This window comes from Bombina bombina, chromosome 1, assembly GCF_027579735.1.
Source record: "Bombina bombina isolate aBomBom1 chromosome 1, aBomBom1.pri, whole genome shotgun sequence".
NCBI lineage: Eukaryota > Metazoa > Chordata > Amphibia > Anura > Bombinatoridae > Bombina > Bombina bombina.
The window spans coordinates 132905304-132927038 of record NC_069499.1 but is presented as its reverse complement, the minus strand read 5'-3'; the positions used below and the strand labels follow the sequence as shown (position 1 = coordinate 132927038).

Genomic DNA, 21735 nt, shown 5'->3' with positions numbered 1-21735 from the left:
ATATACAGGTCAGCAGTGGCTGGTGCATGTTTCATCTGAGCAATATCTCCATTAAAGGGACAGTGTACAGTAAAATGTTTTTTCCCCTTTATGTCTTTACTATCACTTGTTGTTATATCAGCTACAGAGTTTAAAATGTATGGGGAAACGTTCCTTTAGGTTTATTTTTGTATATGAAATAACATTCCGCTAATTGAAACCCAATACAATGGGCTGATCTTGTTGGTTAAGATTACCTTATCTTAGATAATTATTTAGTCCTTTATATCTTTATTTGCGATTTACTCAATGGCCAAAACTGGAACTGTCTAGAGCACCACATGGCAGGAAATAGTGCGGCCATCTAGTGCTCTTGCAAATAGATAACATTTTTGCTGCATATATTAATCCAGACGTGCACGCTCCTGAGCTTATGTCCCTGCTTTTCAACAAGATACCAAGAGTGCCAAGAAAATTTTATAATAGAAGTAAATTAGAAAGTTGTTTAAAATTGCATGCTCTATCCGAGTCATGAAAGAAAAAATTGGGTTTATGTCCCTTTAAATGTTCATGCCTTTGGAAGAATCATAGGAGTCCTGAAGACTTCTCCTGGAATGTTAATTCTGAAATTGTGGTTCTTTCATTCTGTGTGAACTCAATGAATGATTAACTTAGTAGTTGTGGAATAATTTCTTTCATTGGTGGAGAGTACTGCTGCCTTCTTGAAGCAAAAGGAAATTACAGCCAATAAGGTCATATTTTATGTCACCATCTCACGTTTATTATGTTTTAGCTCACGAGCTGAAGCCCAAACTCTACCTTTAAAGGAACTACTAATTCCACAGGTTTTACCACTTCACTGTTTTATTGTGAGTGCTTGAGAGAAGAGGTTATGGAAAATGTTCTTAATTATAAGCCCCAGTCATTTCTGTCATTTTAGTAAAGACCTTGGTTTCATTTGCTATTGCATGAATGCTGAGCAAAGTTTTATTTAAGTTCAGAGTGACAGCACATAAAAGCAAATTCATATGTCAGAAATAGTATATGTTTCCTCACTTTAATCTTGTTTGCATGTGAAGATGATCGAGAGATGGGGGTTACTTTTAAGGGGACAGGGGGATGAGGACATCTGCATGTTATTCTGAGGCTAATCTTTGCTTTGAATACATCATTATGTCTATTTTTTTTGTTGTTGGTTTTTTTTTTTTTTTGCCTTTTAAAGGGACAGTCTACTCCTTGAATTTTTATTGTTTGAAAAGATAATCGCTTTTATTAACCATTGCCTAGTTTTGCATAACCATCACTGTTATATTAATACACTTTTTACCTCTGTGATTACCCTGCATCTAAGCCTCTGCAGACTGCCCCTTATTTCAGTTCTTTTGACAGACTTGCATTTTTGCCAATCAGTGCCCTCTCATAAGTAACTCCACGGGCGTGAGCACAATGTTCTCTATGTGGCACACATGAACTAACTCCCTCTAATTGTAAAAAACTGTCAAATGCATTCAGGTAAGAGGCAGCCTTTAAGGGCTTAGAAATTAGCTTATGAGCTTACATAGGTTTAGCTTTCAACAAAGATTACAAAGAGGCAAAGCAAATTTGATGATAAAAGTAAATCGGATTAAAATTACATGCCCTATCTGAATCATAAAGTTTAATTTTCACTAGACTGTCCCTTTAACTAAACTCTCTCTTAACCTTCTCCTGATATAAAATGTTATGCTAAGCTTGAATCACATCAGATCGTATTCTTTCAGGGCCAAGCTACTTTATTTCAAACTGCCCATTTGAAACCTGCTGGGAAAAAAACAGAAGATAAAGAAAAAAATATTGTGTCGTCAGCTAACAGCGCAACTCCTGAACACACAGAGAACAAGAAGTAAGCAATGATACTTTTACTAGTGATAAATATGGTACTTTTTTTGTTTTTCATTAAGTTGTGATTTATTAGTTATACTTCATTTGAGCACTACAAATGGTATGACATCTGTTAATTATTTCTGTGTGCACTTTGGTGTCTCTGGTTCACATTCGAACATGTTTTAAGACATGCAGCTTTTTTTAAATAGCATGTTTTTGGAAACTGTAGTAAAGAAACTGTCTTCTCATTGACTGGACAACACCCCTAATCTGACCCTCCTCATTTGACCCTTGTCTGCTCACTGTCGAGCAGAAATAAACAGTAGATATGCAACAAAGCTTTCTCTTCTCCTTTACATTTTACTATCATTACATTTCCAATATATTTTTTTTAAATATTGTACAAATACTTTGATTCATTGCTAAGGTGTTTTTATGTTTTCTATGGTCCTTTTAAAAAAAACAATTCTTTAATAAAGTGTCTGTGAAATAAATTGGTTCTTGAATACAATATCATTAAAATGGTAATATCTGCATCCATACTACACACTGCCATCTGAATCACTATATTTGATACGTCAATATATTTTTTTTGAGCAGCCAATAGCATTAATTTTTTAATAATGTTATGTCAGGTGTTAAATAGTGTGCTAGTTATCTTCCTTCATTCCTAGCTCAAACTCTTAAAGTATGAATCTGAAAGGTATTTACAACAGAATTAACATCTTGTTTGATAGAATTATTTTTTTATTTTAATCGTCAAACTGTACCCTCCACTGGAGGTGTAGATGACTCTTTACATATCTGGGGTACGAGGTGGGGGCGTTTTTTTTTTTTTTTTTTTTTTTTACCCCCTTATGGTAATCTTTTGGTCTGCCTTTTTTGAGGTTTTTGACCTCGGTACCTCTTCCTTAAGGAGTCAAGGTGACTTAAGGTTCTTTTTTCCCTTTCTGGGGCTGGTTGTTGGGTCATCGGTTCTGGAAATGCGGGCATTTATGGCCTCCTTTCTTCCTCCTACTGTTTTCTCGTCTGCTCCCATGTTTTTGGGGGCTCTGGAGAATGCGTTGGTCTCTGTTTTGTCCTGAAGCTACCCTTTTTTATGACATCTCGGTTTGATATGTCGTTTCCTGGGATATCGATGCTCATTCATCATTTTACCTTGGTCTAGGGGGGTTGCCGGGAGGTTGATCCAGAAGGATCGTTTGGGGACTATATTGCAGACTCTGTTGCAGAGGTGCACTTTTTATTATCAGCTCCTTAGAAGTTGGTCTTGGGAGTATTATCCCTCGAGTCTTGAGGAGTTATATTCACTGTCTCTGGGATGCTTAGTGAGCGTCCATTGTCTTGAACCTTTGGATGCATCTCCTAGGGTTCTCCGTAAGAGGTATTCCTATGGTTCCTCAGGTGTTTTCTAGCTTGTGGCTGGCTCCGGTTTCCGGGCCTCTGTTTTTTCTGGACATGGTCTTGAATATCTGAGCAGACCTCCTAGTTGGATCCTGGACGATTCAGTCCTTATGGTTCTGAGACATCCGCTTGCTCCTTCAGGTGTTATGTCTTTCTTTTATCGGAGACTTGAAAATGGCCTGACGGTTAGTTTAGCTACCTAGCGAGCGGGAGTTTGAGATTGACTCCTATTACAGCTATTTGCACTCTAGAGGTGTGTTCGCTGACTGTTGGGTTGTCTTTTTGGTCAGCTGTTGCAGCCAGATGATTCCTCTTCAGTCGCTTTTGTTTTTGCCGTCTGTCTGCTGAGGCACGCTCCATGCCTGTGGGATGGTGAGCGGTTGTATTTCTTCTATAAGGTACGACGAGTCCACGGATTCATCCTTTACTTGTGGTATATTATCCTCCTGCTAACAGGAAGTGGCAAAGAGCACCACAGCAGAGCTGTCTATATAGCTCCTCTCTTAGCTCCACCCCCCATTCTCTTTGCCTACTCTAAGTACTAGGAAGTGTAAAGTGAAAGAGGTGATAAAATATTAGTTTTTAATTTCTTCAAGCATGAGTTTTTTGTTTTAAATGGTACCGGTGTGTACTATTTACTCTCAGGCAGCAGATGGATGAAGACTTCTGCCTGGAGGATGATGATCTTAGCATTTGTCACTAAGATCCAGTGCAGTTCCCACAGAAGCTGAGGGGTACAGGAAACTTCAGTGTGAGGAACGTTTTCATGCTTTACAGCAGTGAGGTATGTTCAGTCATTTTTTCTGGAGAGACTGTGTATTTCAGAAAGGCTGACAGTATCCCCATGAGGGTAAGGGTAAGCAGTAATCCTAAGAGCTTTAGAAGGGCATTACTAAGCTTGCATAAGGGGCTAATTGAAAATGGTTGACACTGGTTTTTGAATGTTTGTGGGCAAATGTTTTATGAACTGGGAGTGCTATTAACGTTTTGTGGGCAGTAAGGTTTTTTGTTGGCAACTTTATTGAGGGTACACTTGGCTTAATTTTTGGGTCTCAGAACCCACATGGCTAGTTTAAAACCGCTCTGGTGCGGTTCTTTGAGGCTGTAGAGACATTGAGTGAGATGGGCGGGGCCTATTTTCACGCCTCAGATGCGCAGTTGTTTTCACGCAGCAAGCTCCAACTCCTGAGGGCCCTTGTGGATGTTTTGGGCCAAATCGAAGCTTTAACCCCATATTTACTATCCCTGAGGGCAGGTAGGAGCCACAGCAGGACTGTGGCAAGGTGCTGGGGGTGTTTTTTTCCGGATTTAGGCCTTAATTCAATCCGGTTTGCACAATAAAGGGTTAAATGTTAAATTTTCTTATGGGGCAAACTTAACTACACTTATTGAGTCTGCTATCAAAAATGTGAAAAATTTGATACATTTTAAAGCAGTTTTGCAGAACGTGTATGCTTTTTTTCTCTTAAAGGCGCAGTACCGTTTTTTAAGATTATTTTTTTCACCAAATAAAGTGTTTTCATGCTTGTTTGTTGTCATTACTAGCCTGTTCAACAAGTCTGACATTGATGAAAGTCATTGTTCAATATGTTTAGAAGCCATTGTGGAACCCCCACTTATAATGTTTCCCTCATGCACTGAAAGGTCAATAAATTGCAAAGAACATATTTTAGCTACTAAAAGTATGCCGCAGGATGATTCTCAGTCAGAAGGGAATCAGGTTATGCCATCTAATTCTCCCCAAGTGTCACAACCATTAACGCCTGCACAAGCGACGCCAAGTACTTCTAGTGCGTCTAATTCTTTCACCCTGCAAGATATGGCCGCAGTTATGAATACTACCCTCACAGAGGTTTTATCTAAGCTGCCTGGGTTGCAGGGGAAGCGCAGTAGGTCTGGTGTGAGAACAAATGCTGAGCCCTCTGACGCTTTATTAGCCATATCCGATGTACCCTCACAATGTTCTGAGTTGGGGGTGAGGGATTTGCTGTCTGAGGGAGAGATTTCTGATTCAGGAAAGATGTTCCTTCAGACAGACTCAGATATGACGGCTTTTAAATTTAAACTTGAACACCTCCTCTTGTTGCTCAGGGAGGATTTAGCGAATCTGGATGATTGTGACCCTATTGTAGTTCCAGAGATATTGTTTAAAATGGACAGATTTCTCACACCAGAATTGGATCTGATGGCGTCTCGTCAGAACGCCAAACTTCATTGTTACGGGTCCAGGTCAAGGGATCCTCAGGCAGTACTGATAGATGCTCTAGCAGTACCCTGGTCGTTCAACCTGGCTTATGTGTTTCCACCATTTCCTCTCCTTCCTCGTTTGATTGCCAGAATCAAACAGGAGAGAGCTTCAGTGATTTTGATAGCACCTGCGTGGCCACGCAGGACTTGGTATGCAGACCTGGTGGACATGTCATCTCTTCCACCACGGACTCTGCCACTAAGACAGGACCTTCTGATTCAAGGTCCGTTCCAGCATCCAAATCTAGTTTCTCTGAGGCTGACTGCTTGGAGATTGAACGCTTGATTTTATCCAAGCGGGGTTTCTCTGAGTCGGTCATAGATACCTTGATTCAGGCTCGAAAGCCTGTCACTAGGAAAATTTATCATAAGATATGGCGTAAATATCTTTATTGGTGCGAATCCAAAGGCTACTCATGGAGTAAGATCAGGATTCCTAGGATTTTATCCTATCAGCTAGTTCCTTAAAGGGACAGATATCTGCTTTATCAATTCTACTGCACAAGCGTCTGGCAGATGTTCCAGATGTTCAGTCGTTCTGTCAGGCTTTAGTTAGAATCAAGCCTGTGTTTAAACCTGTTGCTCCGCCATGGAGTTTGAATTTAGTTCTTCAAGGGGTTCCGTTTGAACCTATGCATTCCATAGATATTAAGCTTCTATCTTGGAAAGTTCTGTTTTTAGTTGCTATCTCTACGGCTCGAAGAGTTTCTGAACTATCTGCATTGCAATGCGACTCGCCTTATCTTGTTTTCCATGCTGATAAGGTGGTTTTGCGTACCAAACCTGGATTCCTTCCTAAGGTTGTTACTAATAGGAATATCAATCAGGAAATTGTTGTTCCTTCTCTGTGTCCTAATCCTTCCTCTAAGAAGGAGCGTCTGTTGCACAACTTGGACGTGGTTCGTGCTTTGAAGTTGTACTTGCAAGCAACCAAAGATTTCCGTCAAACATCTTCTTTGTTTGTTGTCTATTCTGGAAAACGTAGAGGTCAAAAAGCTACGGCTACCTCTCTTTCTTTTTGGCTGAAAAGCATCATCCGTTTGGCATACGAGACTGTTGGACAGCAGCCTCCTGAAAGGATTACAGCTCACTCTACTAGAGCGGTGGCTTCCACATGGGCTTTTAAAAATGCTTCTGTTGAACAGATTTGTAAGGCTGCGACTTGGTCTTCGCTTCATACCTTTTCCAAATTTTACAAATTTGATACTTTTGCTTCTTTGGAGGCTATTTTTGGGAGAAAAGTTCAAGCAGTGGTGCCTTCTGTTTAACCATCTGTCTTGTCCCTCCCGTTCATCCGTGTCCTGTAGCTTTGGTATTGTATCCCACAAGTAAAGGATGAATCTGTGGACTCGTCGTACCTTAAGAAAAGTAAATTTATGCTTACCTGATAAATTAATTTCTTCTATGGTACGACGAGTCCACGGCCCGCCCTGTCATTTTAAGACATATTATATTTCTCTTGCAAGGTGTATCCAGTCCACGGATTCATCCTTTACTTCTGGGATATTCTCATTCCCTACAGGAAGTGGCAAAGAGAGCACACAGCAAAGCTGTCCATATAGCTCCCCCTCTAGCTCCACCCCCCAGTCATTCTCTTTGCCGGCTCTAAGCACTAGGGTCTCTCTCGGGAGTGTAAAGTGAATGTGGTGTTAGAATTGTAGTTTTATTATCTTCAATCAAAAGTTTGTTATTTTAAATGGTACCGGCTGGTACTATTTACTCTCTAGCAGAAAAGTGATGAAGATTTCTGCTGAGAGGAACATGATTTTAGCATGTTGTAACTAAAATCCACTGCTGTTCCCACACAGGACTGAGGAGTACCAGAAAACTTCAGTTGGGGGGAACAGTTTGCAGGGTGATCTGCAATAAGGTATGTTCAGTCATTTATTTCTAGACAAGACTGAGATAATGCTAGAAGAGACTGACAATATCCCCATGAGGGGAGGGTAAGCTATGTTCACAGACTTAGTAAGGAATTGAATGCTTACATAATAGGGCTAATATACTGGTTGACACTTATTCAGGGCAATCGATTGTTTGGCTAAGGAAAAATCGTTTTGCAAGACACTTTGAAAGCGCTTTTGGGTTCTTTCTGGGGTTATTACCACATGGCTGTTTTTTAGTCACTTAGGAGTGATTTACTAGGCCTCACAGCTCCGGAGTAGAGTGGGAGGGGCCTTAGAATTGCAGAGAAGTTCATGCTGTTTCACATGGAGGGTCCTGCTGATGTTTGAGGGCCTAAAAGAAGCTATATTCCCCCAAATCTGATCCCTAAGGGCAGGTAGGGCCACAGCAAGGCTGTGGCAAGGTGCTGTAGTAATTTAACTGGGTGTTGGCTTTAGGCTGCTCCGGTTTGGGCATTAAGGGGTTAATCGTTTTGAAACTTGTGGTGCAATCTTATTAAGGCTTTAGCTACATACTGTGAAAATTTCAGAAAGATTGCTGCATTTTTCACTGTTTTGTAAAATTGTGTGCTCTTTTTATCTCTTAAAGGCACAGTAACGTTTTTTTCAAATTGTGTGTTTTATTTGATTAAAGTGATTTCCAAGCCTGCTTGTGTATATTACTAGTCTGTTAAACATGTCTGACACTAAGGAAAATCCTTGTTCAATGTGTTTAGAAGCCATGGTGGAACCCCCACTCAGAATGTGTCCCACTTGTACTGATATGTCTATACACTTTAAAGATCATATTGTTGCACTTAAGAATGTGGCCCAAGATGATTCTCAGACTGAAGGTAACGAGGGTAGCCTGTCTGCCTCTCCCCAAGTGTCACAACCAGTAACGCCCGCGCAAGCGACGCCTAGTACCTCTAGTGCGTCTAACCCTTTTACATTACAAGACTTAGCGGCAGTCATGGATAATTCTCTTACAGCTTTCTTATCTAAATTGCCTGTGTTACCTGCAAAGCGTGATAGCTCCGTTTTAAGAACAGATTATGAGCATTCTGATGCTTTGGTAGCCGTATCAGATATACCCTCACAACGCTCTGAAGTGGGAGCGAGGGATTTGATGTCTGAGGGAGAAGTCTCTGATTCAGGAAGGGTTCCTCCTCAGACAGATTCAGATTCATTGGCTTTTAAATTTAAACTAGAACACCTCAGCGTTTTGCTTAGGGAGGTATTAGCTACTCTGGATGACTGCGACCCTTTGGTGATCCCAGAGAAATTGTGTAAAATGGACAAGTACCTAGAGGTCCCTGTTTACACGGATACGTTTCCGGTCCCTAAGAGAATTGCGGATATTGTTACTAGGGAGTGGGATAGACCAGGTATTCCCTTTGTTCCCCCTCCTGTTTTTAAGAAAATGTTCCCCATACCTGACCCTGTGCGGGACTCGTGGCAGACGGTCCCTAAGGTGGAGGGGGCTGTTTCTACACTTGCTAAACGCACAACCATACCAATTGAAGACAGTTGTGCTTTTAAAGACCCTATGGATAAAAAGTTAGAGGGTTTACTTAAGAACATTTTTGTTCAACAAGGTTTTCTTCAACCTATTGCCTGCATTATTCCTGTAACTACTGCAGCGGCTTTCTGGTTTGAGGCGCTGGAAGACTTGCTCCAGACGGAGACCTCATATGAGGAAATTATGGATAGAATTAAGGCTCTAAAGCTAGCTAATTCTTTTATCACTGACGCCGCTTTCCAAATAGCTAAGTTAGCGGCGAAAAATTCAGGTTTTGGCGTGGGGGCGCTATGGCTAAAGTCCTGGTCGGCCGATGTGTCGTCTAAATCCAAGGTTTTGAACATTCCTTTCAAAGGAAAGACCCTCTTCGGGCCTGAATTGAAAGAGATTCTTTCAGATATCACCGGGGGAAAAGGCCATGCTCTCCCTCAGGACAAGCCCTTTAAGACAAAGAATAAAGATAATTTTCGTTCCTTTCGAAATTTCAGGAACGGCCCCGATTCATCCTCTCCCGCTGCAAAGCAAGAGGGTAATGCTTCGCAGCCCAGGGCAACCTGGAAACCTTACCACGGCTGGAATAAGGGTAAACAGGCCAAAAAGCCTGCAGCTGCCACCAAGACAGCATGAAGGGGTAGCCCCCGATCCGGGACCGGATCTAGTAGGGGGCAGACTCTCTCTCTTCGCTCAGGCCTGGGCAAGAGATGTACACGATCCTTGGGCATTAGAGATTGTAGCCCAGGGATACCTTTTAGAATTCAAGGACTCTCCTCCAAGGGGAAGGTTCCACATTTCTCGTCTGTCTACAGATCAGACAAAGAAAGAGGCGTTTTTACGCTGTGTAGAAGATCTACATTCAATGGGATTGATCCACCCAGTTCCAATTGCAGAACAAGGACTGGGGTTTTACTCAAACCTGTTTGTGGTTCCCAAAAAAGAAGGAACTTTCAGACCAATCCTGGATCTCAAAATTCTAAACAAATTCCTCAAAGTCCCAGCATTCAAGATGGAGACCATTCGGACAATCTTACCAATGATCCAGGAGGGTCAATATATGACTACCCTGGATCTAAAAGATGCGTATCTGCACATTCCTATCCACAAAGATCATCACCAGTTTCTCAGGTTCGCCTTTCTGGACAAGCATTATCAGTTTGTGGCTCTTCCTTTCGGGTTGGCCACTGCTCCCAGAATTTTCACAAAGGTGCTAGGGTCCCTCCTGGCGGTTCTAAGACCGCGGGGCATAGCAGTGGCGCCTTACCTAGAATTTCTGACGGAGGTCAGAAAGTTAAGACTGTTAAATACTTGCCGAGCTCTTCATTCCATTCCTCGGCCATCAGTAGCTCAGTGCATGGAGACAATCGGACTTATGGTAGCGGCAATGGACATAGTCCCTTTTGCTTGGATACACCTCAGACCACTGCAACTATGCATGCTCAAACAGTGGAATGGGGATTATGCAGATTTGTCTCCTCAAATTCAGTTGGACCAGGAGACCAGAGATTCACCTGTCTCAGGGAATATGTTTCCGCAGGCCGGAGTGGATCATTGTAACGACCGACGCCAGTCTGTCAGGCTGGGGTGCGGTCTGGGACTCCCTGAAAGCTCAGGGCTTATGGTCTCGGGAAGAAACTCTTCTCCCGATAAACATTCTGGAACTGAGGGCGATATTCAACGCTCTTCAGGCATGGCCTCAACTAGCGGCGGCCAAATTCATCAGATTTCAGTCGGACAACATCACGACTGTAGCTTACGTCAATCATCAGGGGGGAACAAAGAGTTCCCTAGCGATGACGGAAGTAACCAAAATAATCAGGTGGGCGGAGGATCACTCCTGCCATCTCTCAGCAATTCACATCCCAGGAGTAGACAACTGGGAGGCGGATTTTCTAAGTCGTCAGACTTTTCTCCACACGGAGGTATTTGCCCAGCTGACTCAGCTATGGGGCACCCCAGAGTTGGATCTGATGGCGTCCCGTCAGAACACCAAACTTCCTCTCTACGGGTCCAGGTCCCGGGATCCCAAGGCGGTATTGATAGATGCTCTAGCAGCGCCTTGGTCCTTCAATCTGGCTTATGTTTTTCCACCGTTTCCTCTCCTCCCGCGTCTGGTTGCCAGAATCAAGCAGGAGAAGGCTTCGGTGATTCTGATAGCGCCTGCGTGGCCACGCAGAACTTGGTATGCAGACCTAGTGGACATGTCGTCTGTCCCACCATGGACACTGCCAATGAGGCAGGATCTTCTAATACTGGGTCCGTTCATGCATCCAAATTTAGTTTCTCTACGTCTGACTGCTTGGAGATTGAACGCTTAATTCTATCAAATCGTGGGTTCTCTGAGTCAGTTATAGATACTCTGATTCAGGCTAGAAAGCCTGTCACCAGGAAAATCTACCATAAGATATTGCGGAAATATCTTTGTTGGTGTGAATCCAAGGGTTACTCATGGAGTAAGATTAGGATTCCCAGGATATTGTCCTTTCTCCAAGAAGGATTGGAGAAAGGATTGTCAGCTAGTTCCTTAAAAGGACAAATATCTGCTTTGTCTATCCTGTTACACAAGCGTCTGGCAGAGGTACCAGACGTTCAAGTGTTTGCTCAGGCTTTAGTCAGAATCAAGCCTGTCTATAAACCTGTGGCTCCGCCATGGAGTTTGAATCTAGCTCTTTCAGTTCTTCAAGGGGTTCCGTTTGAACCTTTACATTCCATAGACATTAAGTTGTTATCTTGGAAAGTTTTGTTTTTGATAGCTATCTTTTCTGCTCAAAGAGTTTTAGAATTATCTGCCTTACCGTGCGATTCACCTTACCTGGTGTTCCACGCAGATAAGGTAGTTTTGCGTACCAAGCCTGGTTTTCTTCCTAAAGTTGTTTCTAACAAGAATATTAACCAGGAAATAGTTGTTCCTTCTCTGTGTCCTAATCCATCTTCGAAGAAGGAACGTCTATTACACAATCTTGATGTAGTTCGTGCTTTAAAGTTCTATTTACAAGCAACTAAGGATTTCAGACAAACATCTTCCTTGTTTGTTATCTATTCTGGTAAGAGGATAGGTCAGAAAGCGACTGCTACCTCTCTTTCCTTTTGGCTGAAAAGCATAATCCATTTGGCCTATAAGACTGCTGGCCAGCAGCCTCCTGAAAGAATTACTGCTCATTCTATCAGAGCAGTGGCTTCCACATGGGCTTTCAAAAATGAGGCTTCTGTTGAACAGATTTGTAAGGCAGCGACTTGGTCTTCACTGCATACTTTTTCCAAATTTTCCAAATTCAATACTTTTGCTTCTTCGGAGGCTATTTTTGGGAGAGAGGTTTTACAAGCAGTGGTGACTTCCGTTTAAGGTACCTGTCTTGTTCCCTCCCTTCATCCGTGTCCTAAAGCTTTGGTATTGGTATCCCACAAGTAAAGGATGAATCCGTGGACTGGATACACCTTGCAAGAGAAAACAGAATTTATGCTTACCTGATAAATTACTTTCTCTTGCGGTGTATCCAGTCCACGGCCCGCCCTGGCATTTAAGTCAGGTAAAAATTTTTTTGTTTAAACTACAGTCACCACTGCACCCTATGGTTTCTCCTTTTTCTTCCTAACCTTTGGTCGAATGACTGGGGGGTGGATCTAGAGGGGGAGCTATATGGACAGCTTTGCTGTGTGCTCTCTTTGCCACTTCCTGTAGGGAATGAGAATATCCCACAAGTAAAGGATGAATCCGTGGACTGGATACACCGCAAGAGAAAGTAATTTATCAGGTAAGCATAAATTCTGTTTGTTTGTTTTTTTAATTTTAAACTTCAGTCACCTCTGCACCTTTTAGTTTCTCCTTTTTCTTCCTGTACCTTCGGTCGAATGACTGGGGAGTGGAGCTAAGGGAGAAGCTATATAGAGAGCTCTGCTGTGGTGCTCTTTGCCACTTCCTGTTAGCAGGAGGATAATATCCCACAAGTAAAGGATGAATCCGTGGACTCGTCGTACCATAGAAGAAATTAATTTATCAGGTAAGCATAAATTTACTTTTTACATTCCCCTCCCCTTCGGGGGATTGGGGTATACCACAGTATCCGCATGATACCCCGGAGGGGGGTTGCCTCTGCCTTGCGTGCAGGATATCATGACTGGGTGGATCCTGGTATCATGCTGTCACTGTTGTTGTCTGGGAGTGTCCCTTCTTGTAGGGATGGGATCTGGGTCTGGGTTCTAGAACCCTAGATCGTTCTATGTTCTGTCATAGCTTAGTAGGTTAGCATGCCAGTCTTTTTTCATATGGTCAGGGTTTGTCTACACTTTGCTACCGTTTAGTTCCCCCTTTTCTTCCGTTTTGGGGGTCTGTGTGGTCCCGGGGAATTGTTTATTTCCCTACCTTCAGGCATTGCCAGTCGTTTTGGTGCTGGGTCCATTGCCTCGATGAAGGGATCTGAGGTCTGTTAGCTTGGTAGAGCTTTGACAGCGTTTCTCCTAGATCTTGTGATCTCTCCTTTGGTGGAGTTTCTTACTCATCAGGGAGCCTTTCTTTGCTGGTTTTGGATGCTATCCTGCTTTCTCTCTTTTTTGCAGGGAGGAAGTTGGTTCCTGCACTTCTTTGGAAGGTTCCCTCTGTGGGAGTCCTGGTGCAGTTCCTAGCTTGATAGGCTAGTGTTAGTGGCTGATGTCTGCTTGACTTGTGTCGCAGCGTTGGAGCCTGGAGCTTCATCTGGAACACAATAAGTTCTTAGGGTGCTATTTTTAGGCAGTTCTGGGGAGTGAGTGTTTATCCTCAGTCGCTCTTTCCTAAGTCCGGACTGCAGTCTGTGGAGGTATGGAATCTGCCTTGTCCCTGTGGGTGTTCATTGGGACGTTTCATGGTCCTTTGGACTTCCATTCAGATAGGGGTAGGGTTTTTTTCCTCCCTTCTTTCTGTCCTGTCGTTAGAGTTCGTTCTCTATGCTTTTTTTTTTTTGTCTTGTTGCAACCTTGGGTTGCGTTTGGAGTTCTACTGGGGTTCTTTTTTACCCTAGTTGCTGATCTTTAGCTCTTTTGTTGGGCCCTTCCTTTTCTTCTTAGTCTTCCCTTCGGGGAATATGTAGAAATTGTACGGGCTTGGAGCCTGCGGGACTTGTCTCTTCGGGGGCTTTGTGCTCTCTCTAGGGCCTTCCTGGGTTTAACTGATGGGCAGTTACTTGGTCCTTTCAGTTTTTATACTTCTGTTCTGTGAAACAGTGTTTATGTCTGGTGTTTGGGTAATTTCAGGCTGTGATGCCCTTCGGATGGGCCGCCTCGTCTACCCGCCTTTTTTTTTACATTCACTGTCCTCTATAGCTTGGGTATTGTTTTCCCAAAAGTAATGAATGCAGCTGTGGACTCTCCCCGTTTAAGAAAAAAACTTAAATTATGCTTATCTGATCATTTTCTTTAATTCTTCTGGCACCTTTTTTTCACCTGATATTTATCACTTGTTCCCTTGGCTGAATGACTGGAGGATGAGGGAAGTGGGGAAGGTATTTAAGCCTTTGGCTGGGGTGTCTGCCTTCTCCTGGTGGCCAGGTTCTGAATTCCCAAAAGTAATGAATGCAGCTGTAGACTCTCCTGGTCAGAAGCAAAGAAAATTATCAGGTAAGCATAATTTAAGTTTATATATATATATATATATATATATATATATATATATATACTTACTATAATTGCGTTTGTAATGTCAGTCGGCAGTTGCGCACGCATCCTCAATGGAATGTTGACAGCGCGAGGCAGCCAACAGAATTCACCTGGATGCAGCGAATCGCCTGGATTCTTTCACCGGATGCAGCGGAAGCAAACGGAGCATTACAACAACAAAAAACACCGCCCGCACAAAGTATAACAAACAAAAAACCAATCTCCTACACAAAGTATTAACACCTACACCGCAAACCCACACAGCGTAAAATAATAAAGTAATTAATCCCTTAACCGTCAACCACCCACATTGCAATAAACCTGATTACCCTATACCACAAAACCACCACATCACAATAAACCTAATTACCCTATTAACCCCTAAACTGCAAAAAACTACATCGTAATAAACCTAATTACCCTATTAACCCCTAAACCGCAAAAAACGACATCGCAATAAACCTAATTACCCTATTAACCCCTAAACTGCAAAAAACGACATCGCAATAAACCTAATTACCCTATTAACCCCTTAAACCACCAAAACCCACAACGCAAATAACTAATTAAATTACTAAGCCCCCTAACCTAAATTAACACAAATTAACCAAACTAAAAAATACTAAAGTTACAAAAAAAAGCCAAGATGACAAAAAAATAAAAAAGGCTAACATTACAGAATAAAAATAAAAAAATAAAATAAAAATAAAAAAACAAATTACCAAAGTTTACTAAAATTAAACCTAATCCCTATGAAAATGAAAGGCGGCGATCGTATGAAGAGGATCCTCCGCGCTCCATGGCTCCGCGGTCGCTGATCTTCAGTTCCAGGGTCGCCGGTCTTCAGCTCCGCACCAGATGTTCCTGGAAGAAGAAAGAAGAAGTCGCCGCTTGGAAGAAGACTTCACCGCCTGGAACAGGACCTTCTCCGCCGGACTTCAGGAACGGTGAGTAGCAACCTGGGGGTTAGACTTAGGTTTTTTGGGAGGGGTTTGTTTTATTTAGATTAGGGGTGCGCAGTAAAAGTGCTAAATGCCCAAACAAATGCCCTTTTCAGGGCAATAGGTAGTTTAGGTTTCTCCAACATAGGTGTGTCCGGTCCACGGCGTCATCCTTACTTGTGGGATATTCTCTTCCCCAACAGGAAATGGCAAAGAGCCCAGCAAAGCTGGTCACATGATCCCTCCTAGGCTCCGCCTTCCCCAGTCATTCTCTTTGCCGTTGTACAGGCAACATCTCCACGGAGATGGCTTAGAGTTTTTTGGTGTTTAACTGTAGTTTTTATTATTCAATCAAGAGTTTGTTATTTTAAAATAGTGCTGGTATGTACTATTTACTCTGAAACAGAAAGGTGATGAAGATTTCTGTTTGTAAGAGGAAAATGATTTTAGCAACCGTTACTAAAATCGATGGCTGTTTCCACACAGGACTGTTGAGAGGAATTAACTTCAGTTGGGGGAAACAGTGAGCAGACTTTTGCTGCTTGAGGTATGACACATTTCTAACAAGACGATGTAATGCTGGAAGCTGTCATTTTCCCTATGGGATCCGGTAAGCCATTTTTATTACATAAGAAAAAAAGGGCTTCACAAGGGCTGTTAAGACTGTAGACATTTTCTGGGCTAAAACGATTGATATATAAGCATATTTTAATACTTCATAGCTTTGAGGAATTATTTTATTCTTGGGAATTATGTAAAATAACCGGCAGGCACTGTATTGGACACCTTATTCTCTAGGGGCTTTCCCTAATCATAGGAAGAGCCTCTTTTTCGCGCCTCTATTGCGCACTTGTTTTTGGGAAGCATGACATGCAGATGCATGTGTGAGGAGCTCTGATACATAGAAAAGACTTTCTGAAGGCGTCATTTGGTATCGTATTCCCCTTTGGGCTTGGTTGGGTCTCAGCAAAGCAGATACCAGGGACTGTAAAGGGGTTAAATATAAAAACGGCTCCGGTTCCGTTATTTTAAGAGTTACAGCTTTCAAATTTGGTGTGCAATACTTTTAAGGCTTTAAGACACTGTGGTGAAATTTTGGTGAATTTTGAACAATTCCTTCATACTTTTTCACATTTGCAGTAATAAAGTGTGTTCAGTTTAAAATTTAAAGTGACAGTAACGGTTTTATTTTAAAACGTTTTTTGTACTTTGTTATCAAGTTTATGCCTGTTTAACATGTCTGTACTACCAGATAGACTGTGTTCTGTATGTGGGGAAGCCAAGGTTCCTTCTCATTTAAATAGATGTGATTTATGTGACACAAAATTTAGAGAAAATGATGCCCAAGATGATTCCTCAAGTGAGGGGAGTAAGCATGGTACTGCATCATCCCCTCCTTCGTCTACACCAGTCTTGCCCACACAGGAGGCCCCTAGTACATCTAGTGCGCCAATACTCCTTACTATGCAACAATTAACGGCTGTAATGGATAATTCTATCAAAAACATTTTAGCCTAAATGCCCACTTATCAGCGAAAGCGCGACTGCTCTGTTTTAGAAAATACTGAAGAGCATGAGGACGCTGATGATATTGGTTCTGAAGTGCCCCTACACCAATCTGAGGGGGCCAGGGAGGTTTTGTCTGAGGGAGAAATTTCAGATTCAGGGAAAATTTCTCAACAAGCTGAACCTGATGTAATTACATTCAAATTTAAATTGGAACATCTCCGCGCCCTGCTTAAGGAGGTGTTATCTACTCTGGATGATTGTGAGAATTTGGTCATTCCAGAGAAATTATGTAAAATGGACAAGTTCCTAGAGGTCCCGGGGCCCCCCGAAGCTTTTCCTATACCCAAGCGGGTGGCGGACATTGTAAACAAAGAATGGGAAAGGCCCGGCATACCTTTCGTCCCTCCCCCTATATTTAAGAAATTGTTTCCTATGGTCGACCCCAGAAAGGACTTATGGCAGACAGTCCCCAAGGTCGAGGGGGCGGTTTCTACTCTAAACAAACGCACCACTATACCCATAGAAGATAGTTGTGCTTTCAAAGATCCTATGGATAAAAAATTAGAGGGTTTGCTTAAAAAGATGTTTGTTCAGCAAGGTTACCTTCTACAACCAATTTCATGCATTGTTCCTGTCACTACAGCAGCGTGTTTCTGGTTCGATGAACTAGAAAAGGCGCTCAATAAAGATTCTTCTTATGAGGAGATTTTGGACAGAATTCATGCTCTCAAATTGGCTAACTCTTTCACCCTAGACGCCACTTTGCAATTGGCTAGATTAGCGGCAAAAAATTCTGGGTTTGCTATTGTGGCGCGCAGAGCGCTTTGGCTAAAATCTTGGTTAGCGGATGCGTCTTCCAAGAACAAATTGCTTAACATTCCTTTCAAGGGGAAAACGCTGTTTGGCCCTGACTTGAAAGAGATTATTTCTGATATCACTGGGGGCAAGGGCCACGCCCTTCCTCAGGATAGGTCTTTCAAGGCCAAAAATAAACCTAATTTTCATCCATTTCGCAGAAACGGACCAGCCCCAAGTGCTACGTCCTCTAAGCAAGAGGGTAATACTTCTCAAGCCAAGCCAGCCTGGAGGCCAATGCAAGGCTGGAACAAAGGTAAGCAGGCCAAGAAACCTGCCACTGCTACCAAGACAGCATGAGATGTTGGCCCCCGATCCGGGACCGGATCTGGTGGGGGGCAGACTCTCTCTCTTCGCTCAGGCTTGGGCAAGAGATGTTCTGGATCCTTGGGCGCTAGAAATAGTCTCCCAAGGTTATCTTCTGGAATTCAAGGGGCTTCCCCCGAGGGGGAGGTTCCACAGGTCTCAATTGTCTTCAGACCACATAAAAAAACAGGCATTCTTACATTGTGTAGACGACCTGTTAAAAATGGGAGTGATTCATCCTGTTCCATTAGGAGAACAAGGGATGGGGATCTACTCCAATCTGTTCGTAGTTCCCAAAAAAGAGGGAACATTCAGACCAATCTTAGATCTCAAGATCCTAAACAAGGTTCCATCGTTCAAAATGGAAACCATTCGAACAATTCTTCCATCCAGGAAGGTCAATTCATGACCACGGTGGATTTAAAGGATGCGTATCTACATATTCCTATCCACAAGGAACATCATCGGTTCCTAAGGTTCGCATTTCTGGACAAGCATTACCAGTTTGTGGCACTTCCGTTCGGATTAGCCACTGCTCCAAGAATTTTCACAAAGGTGCTAGGGTCCCTTCTAGCGGTGCTAAGACCAAGGGGCATTGCAGTAGTACCTTACTTGGACGACATTCTGATTCAAGCGTCGTCCCTTCCACAAGCAAAGGCTCACACGGACATTGTCCTGGCCTTTCTCAGATCTCACGGGTGGAAAGTGAACGTAGAAAAAAGTTCTCTATCTCCGTCAACAAGGGTTCCCTTCTTGGGAACAATAATAGACTCCTTAGAAATGAGGATTTTTCTGACAGAGGCCAGAAAATCAAAACTTCTAAACTCTTGTCAAATACTTCATTCTGTTCCTCTTCCTTCCATAGCGCAGTGCATGGAAGTAATAGGTTTGATGGTAGCGGCAATGGACATAGTTCCTTTTGCGCGAATTCATCTAAGACCATTACAACTGTGCATGCTCAGTCAGTGGAATGGGGATTATACAGACTTGTCTCCGACGATACAAGTAGATCAGAGGACCAGAGATTCACTCCGTTGGTGGCTGTCCCTGGACAACCTGTCACAGGGGATGAGCTTCCGCAGACCAGAGTGGGTCATTGTCACGACCGACGCCAGTCTGGTGGGCTGGGGCGCGGTCTGGGGACCCCTGAAAGCTCAGGGTCTTTGGTCTCGGGAAGAATCTCTTCTCCCGATAAATATTCTGGAACTGAGAGCGATATTCAATGCTCTCAAGGCTTGGCCTCAGCTAGCAAAGGCCAAATTCATACGGTTTCAATCAGACAACATGACGACTGTTGCGTACATCAACCATCAGGGGGGAACAAGGAGTTCCCTGGCGATGGAAGAAGTGACCAAAATCATTCAATGGGCGGAGACTCACTCCTGCCACTTGTCTGCAATCCACATCCCAGGAGTGGAAAATTGGGAAGCGGATTTTCTGAGTCGTCAGACATTTCATCCGGGGGAGTGGGAACTCCATCCGGAAATCTTTGCCCAAATTACTCAGTTGTGGGGCATTCCAGACATGGATCTGATGGCCTCTCGTCAGCACTTCAAGGTTCCTTGCTACGGGTCCAGATCCAGGGATCCCAAGGCGACTCTAGTAGATGCACTAGTAGCACCTTGGACCTTCAAACTAGCTTATGTATTCCCGCCGTTTCCTCTCATCCCCAGGCTGGTAGCCAGGATCAATCAGGAGAGGGCATCGGTGATCTTGATAGCTCCTGCGTGGCCACGCAGGACTTGGTATGCAGACCTGGTGAATATGTCATCGGCTCCACCATGGAAGCTACCTTTGAGACGGGACCTTCTTGTTCAAGGTCCGTTCGAACATCCGAATCTGGTCTCACTCCAACTGACTGCTTGGAGATTGAACGCTTGATCTTATCAAAGCGAGGGTTCTCAGATTCTGTCATTGATACTCTTGTTCAGGCCAGAAAGCCTGTAACTAGAAAAATCTACCACAAAATATGGAAAAAATATATCTGTTGGTGTGAATCTAAAGGATTCCCTTGGGACAAGATAAAAATTCCTAAGATTCTATCCTTTCTTCAAGAAGGTTTGGAGAAAGGATTATCTGCAAGTTCCTTGAAGGGACAGATTTCTGCCTTGTCTGTGTTACTTCACAAAAAGCTGGCAGCTGTGCCAGATGTTCAAGCCTTTGTTCAGGCTCTGGTTAGAATCAAGCCTGTTTACAAACCTTTGACTCCTCCTTGGAGTCTCAATTTAGTTCTTTCAGTTCTTCAGGGGGTTCCGTTTGAACCCTTACATTCCGTTGATATTAAGTTATTATCTTGGAAAGTTTTGTTTTTGGTTGCAATTTCTTCTGCTAGAAGAGTTTCAGAATTATCTGCTCTGCAGTGTTCTCCTCCTTATCTGGTGTTCCATGCAGATAAGGTGGTTTTGCGTACTAAACCTGGTTTTCTTCCGAAAGTTGTTTCTAACAAAAACATTAACCAGGAGATAGTCGTGCCTTCTTTGTGTCCGAATCCAGTTTCAAAGAAGGAACGTTTGTTGCACAATTTGGACGTAGTTCGTGCTCTAAAATTCTATTTAGATGCTACAAAGGATTTTAGACAAACATCTTCCTTGTTTGTTGTTTATTCCGGTAAAAGGAGAGGTCAAAAAGCAACTTCTACCTCTCTCTCTTTTTGGCTTAAAAGCATCATCAGATTGGCTTACGAGACTGCCGGACGGCAGCCTCCTGAAAGAATCACAGCTCATTCCACTAGGGCTGTGGCTTCCACATGGGCCTTCAAGAACGAGGCTTCTGTTGATCAGATATGTAAGGCAGCGACTTGGTCTTCACTGCACACTTTTACTAAATTTTACAAATTTGATACTTTTGCTTCTTCTGAGGCTATTTTTGGGAGAAAGGTTTTGCAAGCCGTGGTGCCTTCCATCTAGGTGACCTGATTTGCTCCCTCCCTTCATCCGTGTCCTAAAGCTTTGGTATTGGTTCCCACAAGTAAGGATGACGCCGTGGACCGGACACACCTATGTTGGAGAAAACAGAATTTATGTTTACCTGATAAATTACTTTCTCCAACGGTGTGTCCGGTCCACGGCCCGCCCTGGTTTTTTAATCAGGTCTGATAATTTATTTTCTTTAACTACAGTCACCACGGTATCATATGATTTCTCCTATGCAAATATTCCTCCTTTACGTCGGTCGAATGACTGGGGAAGGCGGAGCCTAGGAGGGATCATGTGACCAGCTTTGCTGGGCTCTTTGCCATTTCCTGTTGGGGAAGAGAATATCCCACAAGTAAGGATGACGCCGTGGACCGGACACACCGTTGGAGAAAGTAATTTATCAGGTAAACATAAATTCTGTTTTTTTAGTGTTAGGTTCTTTTAGTTTCGGGGGGGGGGGGGGTTGGTGAGTGGGGGAGTTTACTGCTTTTTCTGTAAAAGAGCTGTTTATCTTGTGGCAATGCCCTGCAAAAAAAAACCTTTTAAGGGCTACTGGCAGTTTATTCTTAGATTGGGGGTGTTTTTATTGGGGGGGGTGGTATTTTCATAGGGATTAGGTTTAATTTTGTAATCTTTGGTAATTTTTTTTTTTATTTTCTGTAATTTAGGTTAATTTAAACTTAGGTTTA

At 42.9% G+C, this 21735-nt stretch overlaps 1 protein-coding gene across 1 annotated transcript in view; it reads left to right on the top strand.

The window, feature by feature from the left end:
- The window catches only part of WDHD1 (WD repeat and HMG-box DNA binding protein 1), a 463259-nt gene that overhangs the window by 422171 nt on the left and 19353 nt on the right, over window positions 1–21735 (top strand). Inside the window, exon 24 of the mRNA XM_053697606.1 lies at window positions 1740–1861. Within this exon, the coding sequence (XP_053553581.1) occupies window positions 1740–1861 (122 nt within the window). The remainder of the gene's footprint in view (window positions 1–1739; window positions 1862–21735) is intronic.